Raw genomic sequence first — 23,247 nt, 5'->3', positions numbered from 1 at the left:
TTGAAAAGGACAGGAGTAGCTATACTTATATAGATAAAGTAAAGTTCAAGATAAAAACGATAAAAAGAGACAAAGAAGGTCATTATATAATGATTAGGAATTGATTCAGCCAGAGGATGTACCAATTATAAATAAACCTACACCCATCCCTGTAGCACTGAAATATATAAAGCAAATATTATGAGAGCTAAAGAGAGAGATAGACCCCAGTGCAATGGAATAATAGTTGGAGACTTTAACATTCCACTTTCAGCATTGAGCAGATCATCCAGAAAGAAAATCAACAAAGAAACATCAGACTTAATCTGGACTATAGACCAAATGGACCTAACAGATATTTACAGGATAACTCATCAAATGCCAAAGAAGACATATTCTTTTCCTCAGAACATGGATTATTCTCAAAGATATACCATGTGTTAGACCACAAAACAAGTCATAAACATTTCCAAAAAAATGAAAATTATATTAAGTATCTTATCTGACAAAAAAGAAATAAAATTAAAAATAATGAGAGGGCCAGGCGCAGTGGCTCAAGCTTGTAATCCCAGCACTTTGGGAGGCCGAGGCGGGTGGATCACGAGTTCAAGAGATCAAGACCATCAACTTGGTGAAACCCCGTCTCTACTAAAAAAAAAAAAAATACAAAAATTAGCTGGGCATGGTGGCACATGCCTTTAATCCCAGCTACTTGGGAGGCTGAGGCAAGAGAATCGCTTGAACCTGGGAGGAGGAAGTTGTGGTCAGCTGAGATTGCACCATTGTACTCCAACCTGGAAGAACGAGCAAAACTCTGTCTCAAAAAAAAAAAAAAAGGCTGTTAACATTTTGGTATTGGGAGATTATAGAAACAAAATAATTACAGAGTATGATACATTTCAAAATCTCAAAGTATGAAACCTAGAATAAAAAATGTTCAGAGAGATTCCAGCATGTTCATAGCATGTGTACAGATGGCTTTTAATGTTAGCTAAAAGTATTGTATTGGTAAGTATTGATGATAAGTATTAACTTATGTTTGTTTCTTTTCATGTAGTAAAAGAATGTGTGGATCATTTAAGTAGAGATGAGGATGAAGAGAAACTTGTAGCCTCATTATGGGGAGCAGAGAGATGTTTACGAGTTTTAGAAAGTGTAAGTATGGATGACAATTTGGCAAAAAGTATTCAGTCTTGATTGTGAATGCCTGTGTAAGAGAGAGACTGCCAGATATTTTATATACGCCTGTGGGGTTCACTTCTGTTAATCTATCCAGATAGAAATTGCAGTACCTTTATTTTAGCAACCAGTTGTGATTAAACAAGTGAAATGAGCAGTTTTTGAAGAGTACCTGTATTACTGCTGCAAATGAAAGGTCAGGCTTGTTTATATATACCAATCTTTTTTCTTTAAAATTTTATTTTTTTGAGCCAAAATGTCGGTCTGTCACCCAGGCTAGAGGGCAGTGGTGTGATCTTGACTCACTACAGCCTCCACTTCCTGGGTTCAAGCAATTTTCATGTCTCAGCCTCTAGCTGAGATTACGGGTGTCTGCCACCATGCCTTACTAATTTCCGTATTTTTAGTAGAGTTGGGGTTTCACCACGTTGGACAGGCTGGTCTCAAAACTCCCAGCTTCAAGTGGACTGCCAGCTTCGGCCTCCCAAAGTGTTGGGATTACAGGCATGAGCTACCTTGCTGAGCCCCTCCAGTCTTTATTGTTTTTTCCTTAATGTGAGTTTCTGCTTGAGTATATTGTTTGCAGATAACAATAGCTAAATGTGGTCAGGTTTTATTTTTAAATTATTATTAGCATTTGGTTTATTTGACTTTTATTTGAGTCAGATTTTTTTTTTTTTTCCTTCAAAGTTTTTTTTTTCATGTCGGTCAGGCTGGTCTTGAACTCCCAACCTCAGGTGATCCACCCATCTTGGCCTCCAAAGTGCTTGGATTACAGGCGTGAGCCACCATGCCTGGCCTGCATCAGATTGTTTATAAGCACGGTTTGTCATGATATTTGGCTTTGGAAAATGATACTGTTGAACTGCAGTAAGTGTATTTTGTTCTTTTACTCTTATGAAGGACTTTAACCGAGTTCCATATAGATTAGAATTTATGTTGCCAGCTAACTTCAGAATGTATGGATTTGTTCACCAGTTTATTTTAAAAGCATTTGTGGGGGAAAATAGTGTAGTATAAATTAAAAACTTCTGGCATAGATTAAATGGTAATTATTCCGTGTGTCTTCTACAGTTCTTTGGGAACAGTAGATAACAGACATTTCCATGTAAAAATGTATTCTAAATGAATCTACTTAAGAGCTTTGTTATTTGCTTGCTGTTTGTTATTTGTTAAATTAAGGACTGCTCTGTTCTGACATTCAATGTGAGGCAGTTCGTTACAGTGAATATATAGTGTAAAATATGAATGAATAATAACAGTGATGTCTTAATTTTTTCACAAAACATTAGCTTTCTTATTTTACATCTGGAACCTGTGGGTTGTGAAATTATTCCCTTAGACAACAAGGACTGTTTTTTTCCTCATCTTTTTATCTTTTAGGGACCAGGCAGAGTGTGATATGTGAATGAAAGTTTTGGATTGCCACAATTATTTTATATTCTTCCCTTTTAGGTAATTGTGCTTAATCCTGAAAATCAAAGCTACTTGATAGCATATAAAGATTCCCAACTTATTGTTTCATCAGCTAAGTAAGTTTTTTGTTTATTAGCTAACAACTAACACTATTTATTTTAAACATTTGGATTGACCACAAATGAAAGAAATTTGGATTAGCTTCCTTTATGAAATACTCTATTGAGTTCAATGAATTGGTGCATATTGTATAACTAAAGTTTTAAGAGTACAGATTTTGGACACAATATGACTGGATTCCAGCTTGATAATTTCAGCTGTATAACTTTTATAATGTACAAATCAAGCTCTTTACAAAGGGGGTAAATAATTGTATCTATGAGCTGGGTGAGGTGGTCATGCCTGTCATCCCAGCACTTTGGGAGGCCGAGGCAGGTGGATCACGAGGTCAAGAGATCGAGACCATCCTGGGCAACATGGTGAAACCCTGTCTCTACTAAAAATACAAAAAATTAGCTGGGCACGGTGGCACATGCCTGTAATTCCAGCTACTCAGGAGGCTGAGGCAGGAGAATTGCCTGAACCCAGGAGGCAGAGGTTGCAGTGAGCTGAGATCACACCATTGCACTCCAGCCTGGGTAACAAGAGCGAAACTCCGTCTCAAAAAAAAAAAAATTAAAAAAAAAATAATTGTATCTAACCCACTTAGGATTGTTATTCCAATAAAATGAGTTAATTTATATATTTGCAAGAAATATATTCTTAAATAGATACTTTAAAATGTGTATATTAAAAATATATATAAAACATTTTTAAGATTTAAATTATTTAAAAAGTATCTTTTGTATATTATGTATGATACATATTAATGAGTTAAATTAGTTAATATGCAAAGCCTAGAACAGTACTTGGCATATAATAAATACTGAGCATTTGTCCTCATTCTTGTTTTAAATGGACTTTTCTAGCCCTCTTCTGTACTTTAGACTTGTTTTTCCATATCTGTATATAACTTCTATTTCACATTCTCTGTTCCCACACATATTTCATCACAATTAGGCTAATGCTGTCACCTCTGTGCAGGTAAAATTCCCAAGTATGTCTCCAGTCCTGGTTGTATCTTATTACAGCAGCCTCTTCATGATATCTCTGTCCTAGTTCTTAATATCTGCCCTACTTCTCTGGCCTTTAGCCTAGAACAGTAACACATGAAGTTAACTTTCCCAAATCTCTGATTGCTTATTGTCTTTGGATATAGGTGCAACTTTCTTATTAAAGGAAGTCGGCCTTATCAAAGGCCCATTGCAGTCTGATTCTGATTTATCTGTTTTTTAACCTCTTATTTTAGAGGATTTCAAATATAAATAGTGTAATAAGCTGTTATGTACACATTATCAGTCATGGCCAGTCTGGTTTTCATCTATAACCCCATCCATTCCCCGTCTTGTATTATTTGAAACAAATCCAGATATTATCATTTCATCCATAAATACTTAAGTATACAATGTCTGAAAGAAAATGACTTTTAAAAAATATAACCCAATACTATTTTCATACCACTGATTATCTAGTTGCTTACTATTTTATGTTTAGTCAATATTCTAATTTTCAGTAATCTTAAATTTCTAGTCTCAATAGATTTTCTTAATCTATAGGTTTTTAAAATCTCCTTTTTTCGTCTTACATTTGTACATTTTTTTTGTCTTCCTCCAGAACATTTGTGGACTTGATTGCATTTCTACATTTTGTATCTTTCAATGGTATATTTTGCTTTTATTTATTTATTTTTCTGAGATGGAGTCTCTGTTGCTCAGGCTGGAGTGCAGTGGCATGATCTCGGCTCACTACAATTTCCACCTCCTGGGTTCAAGCAATTCTGCCTCAGCCTCCTGAGTACCTGGGACAGGCATATGCACCACACCCAGCTAATTTTTGTATTTTTATTAGAGATGGGGTTTCACCATGTTGACCGGGCTGGTCTCAAAGTCCTAACGTCAGGTGATGCCACTCTCCTCAGCCTTCCAGAGTGCTGGGATCATAGGCATACCTGGCCTATTTTACATATATATTTAGCATTCTTTTTTAAAAAATAGATACAATGTCTTGCTATGTTGCCCAGGCTGTTCTCAAACTCCTGGGCTCAAGTGATCCTCCCACGCTGACCTCCCAAAGTGTAGGGATTATAGGCATGAACTACTGTGCCCTACCTATATAGTTAGTGCTCTTACCACATGCATTCTGCTTGTTTGCTACCATGTTTTACCCTTTCTTGCCAAAGATTATTGAAGTTAAATGTTTCTGATTTCATTTTTTTTAAATTGACAAATAAAAATTGTATATGTTGTTTCTGATTTAAAAATATCTCTTGTGTATACTTCATTCCCTCCAACAAGTGCCTTGTAAATGGAAGTATTTAATATGATACATTTTAGCTCTTTTGTTATGATTAGGAAGTTCAGGCCAAATGTCTTGGAAGTGACGGTAGAGGTCAGAATTGTTTGTAAAAGAGCACTCATCTCTAGATTTTAAGCTTTTCAGCAGAAACCATGATCAATGCAGGGGTAGCATAAAGATTAAATAACATATGCTGAACCTCCTTTTATCTTCAAAGCCCTAGTTTAGCTCAGTCTAAAAACAGTTGAGTTACCAATGGCAGTATGGTAATCCTGACAAGCATTCAATACCAGAAGTACAAATTATTTTAGGTTACACATGAGGAACACCTTCCTGACCAAAGGGTTGTAAAATATTAGGAAACCCTTACAGAATTTCCTCAATATGTTTTAAAGGGCAACTAGGCATAGATTAGATATGATTTTTTAAAGAATCTTGTATCATTTTACATAATGCATGAAGAATCAACTGACAGAGACCGCTTACTTGATTTGTATTAAACTTAAAAATAGTGGACTTGGTGATTTAAACAGTGTCTTTAGAAATACTAGACCCATTTAGGGATTATATTTCCTTGTTATTTTGGGTAGTATCTTGAGAATACTTGGATGTAGCTCATCCCCTTGGATAACTGGCAAGGAGACATGTCAGTTTGACCTTCAATTAAAAAATAATGATTATACTGTAGCATTGATAGTTAAGATAATAATTATTTGCTCTAATGCATATGAAGTATTTAATACTTGTCTTTACATTAACGTTTGTTGTGTAATAATGGCAATAACATTTACTACCTCAGAAGTGTTCAACATTAGCTCTTAATCATTTTCCCTGTTTGAGAAAGGGTTGTGGTCTGTCTGATGAAGAGATCAATAACATGAGAGACAACTTGGAAATAAAGAGATTACTAGAGTAAATGTAGGTAGCACAGATAGAAACTTCTGCCACTAGTGTTTAATTTTTAACATTCCTTGGGTAGTTTTTTTAAGGTATCAGGTTTTTCCAAAATAAAGGGAAGTTTTATCTGATAGCCTTTAGGTTCAAGTAAATAGAAATAAGTTGTGTACCTATTATTTACTATAATAGTCTATATTTTATTTTCTCTTAAGAGCATTACAGCATTGTGAAGAACTGATTCAGCAGTACAACCGCGCTGAGGACAGCATATGCTTAGCTGACAGTAAGCCTCTGCCTCACCAGAATGTAACCATGTGGGCAAAGCAGTGGAGGACTGCATGAGGGCCATCATTGGGGTGTTGCTCAATTTAACTAATGATAATGGTAAGATTTTTTTCCATGTTTTTCTCATTGAAAGATGTATGTTGCATGTGAAAACAAGTTATTTTTCTTTGTTTCTCCTTTTCTTGGTGTAGTGATTTTTTGATTTGTCTTAATGTACTTATGTATAGGTTTAAAAATCGCTTTTAAGAGTTGATATTTCTATAAGCCTAGTATCTTGACCTGGAAGTATCAACAGTATGTTTCAATAGAGGAATGACTATACAATCCTAAGTTAATATCCATGTTAATAAAACTATTACTGTCCTAAGGCAGAATCAGTAACAATTTTCCTATATATATTTCTTATTTCAGAGTGGGGCAGCACCAAAACAGGACAGCAGGATGGTCTCATAGGCACAGCGTTAAACTGTGTGCTTCAGGTTCCAAAGTACCTACCTCAGGAGCAGAGATTTGATATCGAGTGCTGGTTAAGTTGAAATGACTTTTTCAGGAAGAGTATTGTATCTAGTAAGGTGTGCAAAATGTTCACCTTAGTTTGGGTTTAAGAACCAATCCTTTAATATTGTGGTTGTTTTCATGAATTTCCTAATGAACATACTTTTTTTTTTGAGACGGATTCTCACCATCACCCAGGCTGGAGTGTAGTAGCACCATCTTGGCTCACCGCAACCTCCGCCTCCTGGGTTCAGGCAATTCTCCTGCCTCAGTCTCCCGAGTAGCTGGGACTACAGGCGCGCACTACTGTGCCCAGCTAATTTTTGTATTTTTAGTAGAGACAGGGTTTCACCTTGTTGACCAGGATGGTCTCGATCTCTTGACCTCCTGATCCACCTGCCTCGGCCTAGTAAAATCTTTTATAAATAAGCTGGCTTTTGAATTATTGAGAAAGTATTAGTAATGCTGTGAAAATGTCCAGCATTGTTGTTTGCCTTTGTTGATCACGTGATTTCATGCTTATTCCTGCAGAATACGATGAAGATCTGTTACAAGGATTATAGAACTATACAACCCCGCCCAAGACAGAATGATCTTTGCTTGTGTAATTTTTGATAAAAAAGATGTGGAATAATTTGGTTTAATGAAAACATCTACATTCTGAGTTATTGGTAAAATACCCTTATATTTAACCTTAAGAAAATTACTTAAATAGGGTGGGCACGGTGCTTCATGCCTCTAATTTGAGAGTGCTTCAGGAGGCCGGGGAGTGCCGATCACCTGATGGCAGAAGTTCGAGACCAGCCTGGTCAACGTGGTGAAACCCTGTCTCTACTAAAAATACAAAGAAAATTAGCCTGTCTGGTGGCGGGCACATGTAGTCCCAGCTACTTGGGAGGCTGAGGCAAGAAATCACTTGAACCCAGGAGGTGGAGGTGGCAGTGAGCCCAGATTGCACCACTGCACTCCAGCCTGGGCAATAAAAGCAAAACTGTCTCAAAAAAAGAAAAGAAAATTAGGGCCGGGCTCAGTGGCTCACGCCTGTAATCCCAGCACTTTGGGAGGCCGAGGCTGGTGGATCATGAGGTCAAGAGATCGAGACCATCCTGGTCAACATGCTGAAACGCTGTCTCTACTAAAAATACAAAAATTAGCTGGGCACAGTGGCGCGTGCCTGTAATCCCAGCTACTCAGGAGGCTGAAGCAGGAGAATTGCCTGAATCCAGGAGGCGGAGGTTGTGGTGAGCCGAGATCGCGCCATTGCACTCCAGCCTGGGTAATAAGAGCGAAACTCCGTCTCAAAAAAAAAAAAAGAAAATCAAACACCTAAAATTCACAGCTATAAAAATGGTTAACAGGGATTTTACTTTAAATAATGACTATCACAGTTTTCATCATCTAGATAAAATATTAATCTTGTAAATGTAATGGAATAAATGGTTGTAAACAGACTTGTCATCTGATTTGGTATCTAAGGTTATTAACAGATATTAAGTAGCTGGGTAATTTCCAACTCAAAAAATGTAGAAAAACATTTTTTAAATGTTCTTATTAGGAGGTCAATGTCTAATTCAAAGCTTTTATAAAAGTTATTTATAAAATTAGGTAATAGGAACCAGGAAATAAGGGAAGAAAGTTAAAGATACAAAGAGGTATTTTTGATAAAGGTTAAAAAATGCAATTTTATATAAGAAGAAATCTTGTGTGGTAAATTTTTTTTCCTAAAATAAAATGACCAAGTTGTTCAAGAAAGAGAATATTTAGGCAAGACAGAAAGTCTAAGCATGTTGTGAATCATCTATATAAATTGATATTAAGATTAGTTAATGGAAACTTCGTGGGTTTTGTTTTTTAGGAAACAGGGTGGTATAATTTAGTTGGATATGAGTAAGGAAAATCCTAATAGTCTTTCCAGAGGTGGGTCTTTTATATTAACAAAATTACACAAATAGAAACTATAATTGGTTAAAACCAGACTTTATTTAAAATATTTATTTACTTATACGACAGAGTCTCTCATGCTGGACTGCACTGGTGCAATCTTGGCTCACTGCAACCTTTGCCTTTTGGGTTCCAGGAATTCCATCACAACTTTGCTTAAGTTTCTCTCCTTTCCCCAGCTCCTGGACTGTGCTCTGCCTTCAGTCTGAGCCAACATACAAACCCCGTTTATGCCCCTAAGAACAGGCTGACTTCTGGCTGACACATTCCCTGAGCTTGAATCTGATTTTGCCACTCTCCACTCTTCCACCTTCCTTCTAATCTTGTTTGCTCCTCCATAAAAAACACAGCCCTTTTCTGCATTTTATGAGATGCTTGCAGATCTGATGCTTGATTTCCCCATTGTAATACTCCTTTAGAATAGTCACGTCTTACCTACATCTGAATTTATTTGGCAATATCTAGAAACAGCCCCAGGACAATAATAATTATTCCCTCACAGAGGACATCACAACCCGCCTCCTATTCTCAACTCTGATCATGTCTGCCTGTGTATTCCCAGCTTTCCAGCACTCTGTAGCTTCTCTCAGTATAAAGGCCCCGTCTATGGCTGCTGCAAGCAGGCTGGGACACCTGAAGGGGAGGACCCTCAGGAAGAAAAGACTGTGCTATTCATGAACTCCTTTGACATGTCTGAATACTAATACTGCAATTTGGGGGGAAAGAAAAAATATTATTTTAGAAACAAAAAAGTTGGCCGGGCGCGGTGGCTCAAGCCTGTAATCCCAGCACTTTGGGAGGCCGAGGCGGGTGGATCACGAGGTCAGCAGATCGGGACCATCCTGGTCAACATGGTGAAACCCCGTCTCTACTAAAAATACAAAAAATTAGCTGGGCACGGTGGTGCGTGCCTGTAATCCCAGCTACTCGGGAGGCTGAGGCAGGAGAATTGCCTGAACTCAGGAGGCGGAGGTTGCGGTGAGCCGAGATTGCGCCATTGCACTCCAGCCTGGGTAACAAGAGCGAAATTCCGTCTCAAAAAAAAAAAAAAAGAAAAAAAGTTATCTTTTAAAATCTAAAAAATTTAAATCATTGTTTTAAAAGCCTTACACAGGTCGGGTGCCCCTGTAATCCCAGCTACTTAAAATAAAACATTTATTTAAGGAGGGAGGCTGAGGCAGGAGAATGGCTTGGACCCAGGAGGTAGAAATTGAGCTGAGATCACACCACTGCCCCCTAGCCTGGCAACAGACTCATCTGAAAACAAAAAAAAAGCCTGACACCATTCACAGCTATCAGCCGACACACTAAGCAAGTATCTGTGAGTGGGCAGAAGGAGCCTTCGCTTTAAAGTGGTTTCTGTAACTGTTTACATTAAAAGGGACAGAAGAGTGAAGACTGTGTTGTTGCCCTGACAAGGTCCCATTCTTTATTATAAAGGGCAATCTTAGTTGTCTTTGAGTTAACTTGAATTGAGGTATTTCTTCTTTTGAAAATACAAACTTTTCTAGTTATTTAGCAGGAGAGGTGGTATTTTCCTGTCTTTTTTGGTGAGGGGTTCAGATGTTACATGGCCCCTCATTTCTTCCTTCAGGAGAGGATGGCCCTGGTGCGCTGAAGAGTAGTTACGTCATCAACGCTCACAGACCTGGTCATGCCAGTATAGAACACTTCGTCTTGTTCCATCCTTGATAAAGCCTAAGAATGTCAAATAGAAAAGAGGTACAATTTAAAAAAGGGTTCCACTCTTTTAAAAATCACCACTGATGGGAAGCCACACATGCAGATCCTTTAGTTCAGCTACAGCTACTTTGGCTGAGGTTTACACACCCCCTTCTGGCAGCTTACTTAGGCCATCTCCTTTCAGGGCTAGAATTAGATTGCGGAAGCAAAGGGGAGCTTGCTTTATTAAGTTACTTAAAAATTGGGCTCCCCAGAATGTCACTATATTGTGACAGGCTTCTAACAGTATTACCTGTTACCTGTGCACTTGTGCCTTAAAAATAATGAAAGCACAGTTTTGCAAAAAGTTTATTAATCTATTCACATTCTACCCAATCTATAAGTTATTATATACTCACAGAAAATTGTAACGGGGCAGGCATGTGCTGGACTGTATTGAAATGTCAACAAAGTCTAATGATTAGGCATCAAAAGGCACTACTTTTATGCTTATGGTAGAAAATTGTATTATTTTAAAATACTTCTATGATGCCACAGAACACGCCTATTTTAAATGTTGATGCTTGTCAACTGTGAGTAATTTTGCTGTGTACTTACCAAAAGTCACAAACCATAAATATTACTTTGTTCCATAAAAGTGATCATTTCCAGTAAAATCCCATGTACTTCCTGCAGCCAGTACTTGAGACACGCACGCCTCATACTAAGTGCATGTCTCTTGGCTTAGGCACTAATGGTTTCTCTAACACACCCATGGGACTGACTGCACTGTGGAATACACAGTAGAAAATGACAGAAATTTGCAAACCGAGTAACAAAAAGTAGTCAAGAGTGGTAAGTGCATTGTGGTATGTAGACATCATTAGAAATACAATGGCAAGAAATCATTTCTGTATATTATTTGCAAGGGCAAATGTTCAAAACGTTCAAATTCATTAAGAATAAATTTAATTTGATTAAAACATTCTGAATTATGGCCACAAAAGAGATAACATCTATAATTTCCCAAAAATGTGAATCCTTAGAAAAACCATAAGAGATATAGGAAATAGAATGCCAAAAGGTTAATAAGCTCTTCAGTATGTTAATTTTGAAGCTTTCCATTTTTCTAATCACTACTTCATATGACCTAGTCATAAATGTTGGCACTGGTGTTTGACTCAAAACCCACTTAGTTACTTCATAGCCTTACCTGCAGATCCCATGCTCTTTTTCTGTCAAGAAGGTAAGTAGGCGAACTCAGGCCATACCTCAATACAAGGTCACGAAGACGGAAGTAGCATCTGGTATAAACGCTTTTAGAAACGTTAGTATCATAATTAATTAGCTCCAAGAAGTATGTTTCCAACTTATTCCTGGGGAAGGAGAAACAACAGAACCAACACAGGACCATGTTAGTTCACTGGGCTATCTTCAAAAACATTATTCTCATGTAAGAAATGTGGTAAGGCTATCATGTGCTCTAGTTTATTAGAATTCATAAAATAACACACTGGACAGAACCCGATCTAGTGAAGTAATACAAGAAAGAGTGCAACTTTCCCAATTCTCTTTGAAAACTCAGAAAAAAACTTGTACCCGAAATGAAACATGAATGTAAAAAATGTTAATAAACTTGATTTTTCCTATGTTCCTTTTCAAAGACATATTCACATTTAACATGGAGAAAGATGATATAAACTTAAGAAACATGGTAAAGCCTTCAGTTTTTTATTTCTCTGAAAACATGAAAGGATTCAATGGAAAATTCCTTATAAATAGAAACATGTGTTAAGGTCTTCCCTTGTTCCAGTTCCACATGAAGATAAGAACTCACTTCTGAAATAAAACCTATGAATGTATAGAATGTAGAAATGCCTTCTTTTACATGATATTTGCTCCAAGACCCATGATAATACACACTGGAGACAGTGTGTATTCCTATGCCAATGTCCAAACAGGGCACAGCTGCTTGCAGTCCATTCTGAATCCAGCACCCCAAGATTGGGATGAGGAGAAAGGCAACGGCCTCCTCTGTACTTGTGCAGCTGACTCAGGGTCATTCTTGAGCGTTCTGTTGCACAACTCAGACTTCATGGTCACTCCCAAGACACCACAATAGTGATCAGATAATAGAAATGATGAATGCCATTTATTAGCTGTCACTATTATGGAGCAGGAATACTCTTTACACTTCGTGGTAGAAAGATCAGAGAGACATCTTGGCTAAACTAAACTCATTTTATGAGATGCCTTCTGGTAGGGCGCTGGCCTTACAACACACTGTTTCTCCTGAGTTGAGTTAGAAATGAAACCCCAAGGTGCTCAGCATATGTTGCCCCTGGCCACAACAGAATGTGGGGGTGAGTTGAATGCACTGAGAGGAAAACAGGCTCAAAGCAGCCCTCTGCAGCATGATTATTCACCTGTCCTGACCAAAGGTTGTTTTTGTTTTTCTGAGACAGGGTCACCCAGGCTAAAGTGCAGTGACATGATCCTAGCTCACAGCAGACTCAACCTCCCAGGCTCAAGTAACCCACGCACCTAAGCCTTTCAAGGCTTGGAACTACAGGCTCGTGCCACTTAACCGGGCAATTTTTAAAAATTCCTTTTGTAGAGACAGGGTCTCACTTTTTGCCCAGGCTGGTGTTAAACTCCTGTGATCAAGTGGATACTCCTACCTTGGCCTCCCAAAGTGCTGGTATTACAGACATGAACCACTGTATCCAGCACTTGGTCAAATGTTTAAATAAATACAAAATGAGAGTAATCTTCCCACTCTCATAGTAATCCCTGTCAAGACTTAATTGTATAAAACAATACCTCAACAGCACACTTGGTTTCTTGCTTTTAAAGTTTCAATGTTTTATCCACTGGCTAAGTCAACAAATGCTTGAAGTTCTCCGGTATGGAAAGCAGTTAGGATATAAGCAGACATGAGGTTTTCTCACTGGTTTCACTGAAAACCCAGCTGAAACTACTTCCAACATTAATTTCCTATTCAAATAACCACAAGGCTATGATGGGAATGTCAGTCAGATATGAATAATCAGCTGACCAGGACTTAATTTACTATAGGAACATATACACTTCACAATCTCTTTTGTGTATTTCCATAAACATATTTTAACTGTGAAATATGGTATTTCATAGAATGATGCTGTTTATTAATAGTAGTTATTGAAGACAACAATTATCCCTATAGAATATGTATCTCCTTAGTTTTTTTTTTTTTTTTTTGAGATGGAGTTTTGCTCTTGTTACCCAGGCTGGAGTGCAATGGAGCAATCTTGGCTCACCGCAACCTCCACCTCCTGGGTTCAGGCAATTCTCCTGCCTCAGCCTCCTGAGTAGCTGGGATTACAGGCACGTGCCACCATGCCCAGCTAATTTTTTGTATTTTTAGTAGAGACGGGGTTTCACCATGTTGACCAGGATGGTCTTGATCTTTTGACCTCGTGATCCACCTGCATCGGCCTCCCATAGGGCTGGCATTACAGGTTTGAGCCAGCGCACCCAGCCCCAATATGCAATCTTTTATCCATCACCCCCCTCCCAACCTTCCCCCTCTAGTCCCCAAAGGCCACTGTATCATTTTATGACTTTGGATTCTCACGGAGAATACATATTTGGTTTTCCATTCCTGAGTTACTTCACTTAAAATAACGACCTCCAGCCCCAACCAGGTTGCTGTAAAGGCCATTATTTCATTCTGTTTTATGGCTCAGCAGTATTCCATGGTATGTATATTCCACATTTTCTTTACCCATTAGTTGATGGGCATTGATGCTGGTTCCACATTTTTACAATTGTAAACGGTGCTGCTATAAACATGCATGTGCATTTGTCTTTTTCATATGACTTCTTTTCCTTTGGGTAGATACCCAGTGTGAGATTGCTGGATTGATGGCAGTACTGTTTCCACAGTGCTTGTACTAGCTTACATTCCCATCAGCAGTGTAAGTGTTCCCTTTGACCAAATCCGTACCAGCATAGATGATTTTTTGATTTTTAAATTATGGCCCATTCTTGCAGGAGTAAGGTGATATCACATTGTGGTTTTAATTTGAAATTCCCTAATAGTGATTTCTGAAGAAAAATACATCCTAACAAGACTAACAGATGTTGAAAAGTTTGAAGAAAAACCTGACACTAATTTTTAAAAGGTTCAATTTACAGTCAAAAAGAGACCATTATAAACAATCAACAGTAGAGGGACAAGATAAATGTGCATTACTTTGTTGTAATGTTTTTCAATCTCCAAAGATCGTGAGCATAGCTCCCGATGCTTCTGCGTTCACCAAAGGCACTATGTAGAACTGGTCATCTTGGGGCTGGCCTCTGTCATCACTGCCTCTGGAGCTCATATCTGTGGACACCTGCACATTTCTCTGTGGATTCTCTGTCCTTGGAACTAGAGCTAGAGCCCCGCCAGATTAGCTGCAGGTCTTGAGATCAATTTAACTGCCACTATAGTGGAGCTAGGTGTACATCATTACACATTTTGCTCCCTTCAAGAAACCAGTTTACAAGCTGGGCACAGTGGCTCACGCCTATAATCCCAGCACTTTGGGAGGCTAAGATGGATGGATCATCTGAGACCAGGAGTTCGAGACCAGCGTGACCCATGGAGAAACATGGAGAAACCCATGAAGAAAGAAATTAAATAACAGTAGTCTGTAATTGCTACATAATAAAAGTTTACTAATTCTGTTCAGTATAAAACCTAACCCCCAGCTCTGCTTGAAATTAACTAACTCCCTATCAAATCTACCTTATCTACTCTCCCTACTTTTTCAGCAAAGTTCCCAGGCATCTCAGGACTCCTGTTTTTCTTGCAGACCAGCTGCAAGGTCACAGGGTAATATAACACCAAAGAATGTGCAATGTGCTTCTGAAAATGCGATTTTCAAATGTAACATACATCACAAGACATGTCACAAGTTAGCTGTTCTTTCTCTGGCTTCTGGAAACCTGTTAGTTGCTATGTCATCCTGGCTGTATAACAAATCAAGCCCTGTCTTTGTTAGGCTCTCAGCCTGGGGATGCAAATCCGCCGAGCTGGTGGCCACTTCAATAAAATCCTCCTGTTTCACCCATTGGTCTCTCCAGGCTCCTGAATATTATGTAACAACCCATCTCTACTAAAAATAGAAAATTAGCTGGGTGTGGTGGCACATGCCTGTAATCCCAGCTACTCAGGAGGCGGAGGTTGTGGTGAGCCAGGATCCCCTCATTGCACATTGTTGCCTAGGCAGCAAAAGCAAAAGCAAAACTCCATCTCCCTCCCTCCCTCTCTTTCTCTCTCTCTCTCTCTCACACACACACACACACACTTCACTCACAAAAAGAAACCAGTTGACAAATTGATGACAGTAGTGATTAAGAGAACTTTAGCTTCTGCAACTTTCAAATGACGTTCCTTTTCTGTTAAATCCTTTACTAAAATGGCTACTAGCAATATCACCATGACAACTCAGTTTATACTATTGGCAAATTGGTAACTTAGCAGCCATTTGAAAAGCAACCAACCATCACTAGTCTCTTCTTGGTTACAAGAAGCCTCATTTCAACTGTAAATATACACTGTGTTAATTTTGAATGAAAGTCTTTAAAAATTTTTTGGGGTACATTGTAGGTGTATATAAAATTATTTGATACAGGCCTATAATGTGTCATAATCATGACAGGGTAAATGGAAAATTAATCGCACCTCAAGCATGTGTTTTTACTTTTTTATTTTTTTTTTTACAAATAATTCAATTATACACTTTTACTCTAAAATGTACAATTAAATAATTCTTGACTGTTGTCACCCTGTTGTGCTTTCAAATACTAATGTTTTTTATTCTTTCCAACCAAATGTGTGCACCTATTAACCATCACCCCTCACTCCTCTCATCCTCCATACTATTTTACCAGCAGCTGCAAACAATTCTCCTACTCTATATCTTTATAAAAGTTAAATTGTTTTAATTTTTAGTTCCCACAAATCAGTGAGAATAGGTGAATTTTGTCTTTTTGTGTCTGGCTTAGTTCACTTAACATTTCCATCCATGTTGTTGCAGATAACAGGATCTCATTCTCCTTTGTGGTTGAAGAGTGCTCCATTGTGTATATGAACCATTTTCTTTAGCCACTCATCTGCTGATGAATGCTCAGAATGCTTCCAAATCTTGGCTCCTGTGAAGAATGCTGCAACATACACTAGAGTGCAGGTATCTCTCTGACATACTGATTTCCCTTCTTTTGGGTTTATACCCAGCAGTGAGATTCCTGGATTAAATGGTGGCTCTATTTTTAGTTCTGAGGACCTCCACACTGTTCTCCATAGTGGCTGTATTTAAATTACATTCCCACTGACAGCGTACAAGGGTTAACTTTGCTCTATATCCTCACCAGCATTTGTTATTGCCTGCTTTTACAATAAGAGCCATTTTAAGTACGGTGAGATGATCTCTCATTGTAATTTTGATTTGCATTTCTCTGAACATCAATGATATTGATGTTGAGTATCTTTTCATATACCTGTTTGCCATTGGTATGCCTTTTTTTTTTTTTATTGGATTTTAGGTTTTGGGATACATGAGCAGAGCGTGCAAGACCGTTGCGTAGGTACGCACATAACAGTGTGCTTTGCTTTGCTTCTCCCCTTCACCCACATTTGGCATTTCTCCCCAGGCTATCCCTCCCCACCTCCCCCTCCCACTGGCCCTCCCCTTTTCCCCCCAATAGACCCCAGTGTTTAGTACTCCCCTCTGTGTCCATGTGTTCTCATTTTTCATCACCTGCCTATGAGTGAGAATATGCGGTGTTTCATTTTCTGTTCTTGTGTCAGTTTGCTGAGGATGATGTTCTCCAGATTCATCCATGTCCCTACAAACGACACAAACTCATCATTTCTGATTGCTGCATATTCCATGGTGTATATGTGCCACATTTTTCCAATCCAGTCTACCATCAATGGGCATTTGGGTTGATTCCAGGTCTTTGCTATTGTAAACAGTGCTGCAATGAACATTCGTGTACATGTGTCCTTATAGTAGAACGATTTATAGTCCTTTGGATATATACCCAGTAATGGGATTGCTGGGTCAAATGGAATTTCTATTTCTAAGGCCTTGAGGAATCGCCACACTGTCTTCCACAATGGTTGAACTAATTTACACTCCCACTAACAGTGTAAAAGTCTTCCTTTTTCTCCACATCCTCTCCAGCATCTGTTGTCTCCAGATTTTTTAATGATCGCCATTCTAACTGGAGTGAGATGGTATCTCAGTGTGGTTTTGATTTGCATCTCTCTGATGACCAGTGACGATGAGCATTTTTTCATGATTGTTGGCCTCATATATGTCTTCTTTCGTAAAGTGTCTGTTCATATCCTTTGCCAACTTTTGAATGGGCTTGTTTGTTTTTTTCCTGTAAATCTGTTTGAGTTCTTTGTAAATTCTGGATATCAGCCCTTTGTCAGACGGGTAAACTGCAAACATTTTTTCCCATTCTCTTGGTTGCCGATTCGCTCTAGTGACTGTTTCTTTTGCTGTGCAGAAGCTGTGGAGTTTGATTAGGTCCCATTTGTCTATTTTGGCTTTTGTTGCCAATGCTTTTGGTGTTTTGTTCATGAAGTCCTTGCCTACTCCTATGTCCTGGATAGTTTTGCCTAGATTTCCTTCTAGGGTTTTTATCGTGCCAAGTCTTATGTTTAAGTCTTTAATCCATCTGGAGTTAATTTTAGTGTAAGGTGTCAGGAAGGGGTCCAGTTTCTGCTTTCTGCACATGGCTAGCCAGTTTTCCCAACACCATTTGTTAAACAGGGAATCCTTTCCCCATTGCTGGTTTTTGTCAGGTTTATCAAAGATTGTATAGTTGTAGATATGCTGTGTTGCCTCCGGTGTCTCTGTTTTATTCCATTGGTCTATATCTCTGTTTTGGTACCAGTACCATGCTGTTTTGATTACTGTAGCCTTGTATAGTTTGAAATCCGGTAGTGTGATGCCCCCGCTGTGTTCTTTTTGCTTAGAATTGACTTGGCTATGCGGGCTCCCTTTTGGTTCCATATGAAGTTCATGGTGGTTTTTTCCAGTTCTGTGAAGAAAGTCAATGATAGCTTGATGGGGATAGCATTGATTCTGTAAATTACTTTGGGTAGTATAGCCATTTTCACAATATTAATTCTTTCTAACCATGAACATGGAATGTTTCTCCATCTGTTTGTGTCCTCTCTGATTTCGTTGAGCAGTGGTTTGTAGTTCTCCTTGAAGAGGTCCCTTACGTTCCTTGTGAATTGTATTCCAAGGTATTTTATTCTTTTTGTAGCAATTGTGAATGGCAGTTCGTTCTTGATTTGGCTTTCTTTAAGTCTGTTATTGGTGGAGACGAATGCTTGTGATTTTTGCACATTGATTTTATATCCTGACACTTTGCTGAAGTTGCTTATCACTTTCAGGAGTTTTTGGGCTGAGGCGATGGGGTCTCCAAGGTATACTATCATGTCGTCTGCAAATACAGACAATTTGGCTTCCACCTGTCCTATTTGAATACCCTTTATTTCTTTTTCTTGCCTGATTGCTCTGGCTAGAACTTCCAGTACTATATTGAATAGGAGTGGTGAAAGAGGGCATCTTTGTCTAGTGCCGGATTTCAAAGGGAATGCTTCCAGTTTTTGCCCATTCAGTATGATATTGGCTGTTGGTTTGTCATAAATAGCTTTTATTAATTTGAGATACATTCCATCGATACCGAATTTATTGAGGGTTTTTAGCATAAAGGGCTGTTGATTTTTGTCAAATGCCTTCTCTGCATCAATTGAGATAATCATGTGGTTTTTGTTTTTGGTTCTGTTTATGTCGTGAATTACATTGATAGACTTGTGTATGTTGAACCAGCCTTGCATCCCCGGGATGAATCCTACTTGATCATGATGAATAAGTTTTTTGATTTGCTGTTACAATTGGCTTGCCAATATTTTATTGAAGATTTTTGCATCTATGTTCATCATGGATATTGGCCTGAAGTTTTCTTTTCTTGTTGGGTCTCTACCGGGTTTTGATATCAGAATGATGTTGGTCTTGTAAAATGATTTGGGAAGGCTTCCCTCTTTTTGAATTGTTTGAAATAGTTTTAGAAGGAATGGTACCAGCTCCTCCTTGTGTGTCTGGTAGAATTCGGCTGTGAATCCGTCTGGACCTGGGCTTTTTTTGAGTGGTAGGCTCTTAATTGCTGCCTCGACTTCTGACCTTGTTATTGGTCTATTCATAGTTTCAGCTTCCTCCTGGTTTAGGCTTGGGAGGACACAGGAGTCCAGGAATTTATCCATTTCTTCCAGGTTTACTAGTTTATGTGCATAGAGTTGTTTGTAATATTCTCTGATGATGGTTTGAATTTCTGTGGAATCTGTGGTGATTTCCCCTTTATCATTTTTTATTGCATCTATTTGGTTGTTCTCTCTTTTCTTTTTAATCAATCTGGCTACTGGTCTATTTTGTTGATCTTTTCAAAAAACCAGCTCTTGGATTTATTGATTTTTTGAAGGGTTTTTCGTGTCTCAATCTCCTTCAGCTCAGCTCTGATCTTAGTTATTTCTTGTCTTCTGCTGGGTTTTGAGTTTTTTTTATCTTGCTCCTCTAGCTCTTTCAATTTTGACGATAGGGTGTCAATTTTGGATCTCTCCATTCTCCTCATATGGGCACTTATTGATATATACTTTCCTCTAGAGACTGCTTTAAATGTGTCCCAGAGGTTCTGGCATGTTGTGTCTTCGTTCTCATTGGTTTCAAAGAACTTCTTTATTTTTGTCTTCATTTCATTGTTTACCCAGTCAACATTCAAGAGCCAGTTGTTCAGTTTCCATGAAGCTGTGCGGTTCTGGGTCGGTTTCTGTATTCTGAGTTCTAACTTGATTGCACTATGGTCTGAGAGGCTGTTTGTTATGATTTCAGTTGTTTTGCATTTGAGCAGTGCTTTACTTCCAATTATGTGGTCAATTTTAGAGTAGGTGTGATGTGGTGCTGAGAAGAATGTGTATTCTGTGGATTGGGGTGGAGAGTTCTGTAAATGTCTATCAGGTTTGCTTGCTCCAGGTCTGAGTTCAAGCCCTGGATATCCTTGTTGATTTTCTGTCTGGTTGATCTGTCTAATATTGACAGTGGAGTGTTAAAGTCTCCCACTGTTATTGTGTGGGAGTTTAAGTCTCTTTGTAAGTCATTAAGAACTTGCCTTATGTATCTGGGTGCTCCTGCATTGGGTCCATATATGTTCAGGATTGTTAGCTCTTCTTGTTGTATTGATCCTTTTACCATTATGTAATGGCCTTCTTTGTCTCTTTTGATCTTTGTTGCTTTAAAGTCTATTTTATCAGAGATGAGAATTGCAACTCCTGCTTCTTTTTGCTCTCCATTTGCTTGGTAAATCTTCCTCCATCCCTTTATTTTGAGCCTTTGTGTATCCTTGCATGTGAGATGGGTTTCCTGGATACAGCACACTGATGGGTTTTGTCTTTTTATCCAATTTGCCAGTCTGTGTCTTTTGATTGGTGCATTTAGTCCATTTACATTTAGGGTTAATATTGTTATGTGTGAATTTGATACTGTCATTTTAATGCTAAGTGGCTGTTTTGCCTGTTAGTTGTAGATTCTTCATTATGTTGATGCTCTTTAGCATTTAGTGTGATTTTGGAATGGCTGGTAGTGGTTGTTTCTTATATGCGTAGTGCCTCTTTTAGGAGCTCTTGTAAAGCAGGCCTGGTGGTGACAAAATCTCTGAGTACTTGCTTGTTCACAAAGGATTTTATTTTTCCTTCACTTCTGAAGCTCAGTTTGGCTGGATATGAAATTCTGGGTTGAAAGTTCTTTTCTTTAAGAATGTTGAATATTGGCCCCCACTCTCTTCTGGCTTGTAGTCTTTCTGCTGAGAGATCTGCTGTGAGTCTGATGGGCTTCCCTTTGTGGGTGACCCGACCTTTCTCTCTGGCTGCCTTTAGTATTCTCTCCTTTATTTCAACCCTGTTGAATCTGACGATTATGTTCCTTGGGGTTGCTCTTCTTGTGGAATATCTTTGTGGTGTTCTCTGTATTTCCTGTATTTGAGTGTTGGCCTGTCTTGCTAGGTGGGGGAAGTTTTCCTGGATGATGTCCTGAAGAGTATTTTCCAGTTTGGATTCATTCTCTTCGTCCCCTTCTGGTACACCTATCAAACGTAGGTTAGGTCTTTTCACATAGTCCCACGTTTCTTGGAGACTTTGTTCATTCCTTTTTGTGCTTTTTGCTCTAATCTTGGCTTCTCGTTTTATTTCATTGAGTTGGTCTTCGACTTCTGATATTCTTCGGCTTGGTCAATTCGGCTATTGAAACTTGTGCATGCTTCGCGAAGTTCTCATACTGTTTTTCAGCTCCTTTAATTCATTCATATTCCTCTCTAAGTTATCCATTCTTGTTATCATTTCCTCAAATCTTTTTTCATATCTTTTGTCAAGGTTCTTAGTTTCTTTGCATTTATTTAATACATGTTCTCTTAGCTCACAAAAGTTTCTCACTATCCACCTTCTGAAGTCTAATTCCGTCATTTCGTCACAGTCATTCTCCATCCAGCTTTGTTCCCTTGCTGGTGAGGACTTTTGGTCCTTTCTAGGAGGTGAGGTGTTCTGGTTTCGGGTGTTTTCCTCCTTTTTTCGCGGGTTTCTTCCCATCTTTGTGGATTTATCTGCTTGTCGTCTGCGTAGTTGCTGACTTTTCGATTGGGTCTCTGAGTGGACACCCAGATTGTTGATTAAGTATTTCTGTTACTTGGTTTTCCTTCTACCAGTCTAGCCCCTTTGCTGTGACTGCTGAGGTCCACTCCAGGCCCTGCTTGTCTGGGGTGCACCTCTAGCAGCTGTGGCACAGTGAGGGATGCTACCAGTTTCTTTTTCTGCTATCTTTGTCCCAGGATGATGCCTGCCAAATGTCAGTCTTTTGGATATAGAGGGGTCAGGGAGCTGCTTGAGGAGACAGTCTGTACTTTATAGGAGCTCAGTTGCTGAGCTGTGATCTCTGTTGTTCATTCAGGGCTGTTAGGCTGCTGTTTGATTCTGCTGCAACAGAGCTCATTAAAAAAACCCTTTTTTTCTCAAATGCTCTGTGTTGGGGGGTTCAGGCTTTATTTTTGGATGTTCGTTGAGGTGTCCTGCCCAGCTAGAAGGCCGACAAGCCACTGTTTGCCTGCCGAGGCTCCGCCCTGCTGTTGTGAGGCTCGCCCTGTTGGGGCAGATTCTGCTGTTCTGCTGTGGTCTCCGCCACGCCCTGAGGCAGAGTCTCTCTGTTGTAGCGGGTTGCCTCGGCAACGGCAGGCTGCGTAGGTAGTGGGCGTGTATCTCAGTAGGGACGGTTTGCCTTGGCAACGGCTGGCTGCCTCAGCAGTGGGCGTGTATCTCAGTTGGGGCGGGTTGCCTCAGTAATGGTGGATGCCCCTCCCCCACAGAGCGTCTCAGACCGACTGCACGGGGATCGCTTGAAATCACGGTCTTGTTCATCCCACTGGGCTAGCCCAAACGCTCTGTCCCTGCAATCCCCTGGGCGGGCCCACTGTCCAAGTCTCGCTCAGCCTCAAGTCCAGCCCTCTCAAGTCTCAGGTTGCCGGCTCAGCAGGGCACCCGGACAAGCGTGCCCTGTGGGGAGCGATGGGCAGGGCCGGCCGCCACCACCCCGGCTGCCAGCTTCGCCAGGCAGAGGCACTGCCAGGTGTCCAGTGTCTCCCCTATACTTGGGAATCTCCCTGTTCCGTGGGCAACAAAGATCAGTCTGGAAATGCAGCTCCAACTCACCTCTCCATGGACTCAAAGAGATCTCCAATCCTGGGTTGTTCTCACAGCGCCATCTTGAGTCCTCTCTCAGTATGCCTTTTTTTTTTTTTTAATTTTTTATTGGATTATAGGTTTTGGGGTACATGAGCAGAGCATGCAAGACAGTTGCGTAGGTACACACATGGCAGTGTGCTTTGCTTTTCTTCTCCCCTTCACCCACATTT

The 23,247-nt window shown here is 39.4% G+C and overlaps 1 protein-coding gene across 14 annotated transcripts in view; it reads right to left on the bottom strand.

The window, feature by feature from the left end:
- Nucleotides 1-8,606: 8,606 nt before the first annotated feature.
- LOC100895981 (cyclin-Y-like protein 2) overlaps nt 8,607-23,247 on the bottom strand; it is an 81,574-nt gene continuing 66,933 nt past the window's right edge. For all 14 annotated transcript variants that reach the window (XR_013524873.1, XM_078345465.1, XM_078345461.1 and 11 more), the window contains 2 exons: nt 11,462-11,624; nt 8,607-10,284 (listed from right to left, as the gene is read on the bottom strand). Coding sequence is in view for 13 of the 14 variants with exons in the window: in XM_078345465.1 (XP_078201591.1) it covers nt 10,177-10,284; nt 11,462-11,624 (271 nt within the window). In the remaining variant the exon portion in view is untranslated. The remainder of the gene's footprint in view (nt 10,285-11,461; nt 11,625-23,247) is intronic.

The sequence above is a fragment of the Callithrix jacchus genome, chromosome 12, assembly GCF_049354715.1.
Source record: "Callithrix jacchus isolate 240 chromosome 12, calJac240_pri, whole genome shotgun sequence".
NCBI classification, from domain to species: domain Eukaryota; kingdom Metazoa; phylum Chordata; class Mammalia; order Primates; family Cebidae; genus Callithrix; species Callithrix jacchus.
This window is presented reverse-complemented; position numbering and strand designations above follow the sequence as displayed.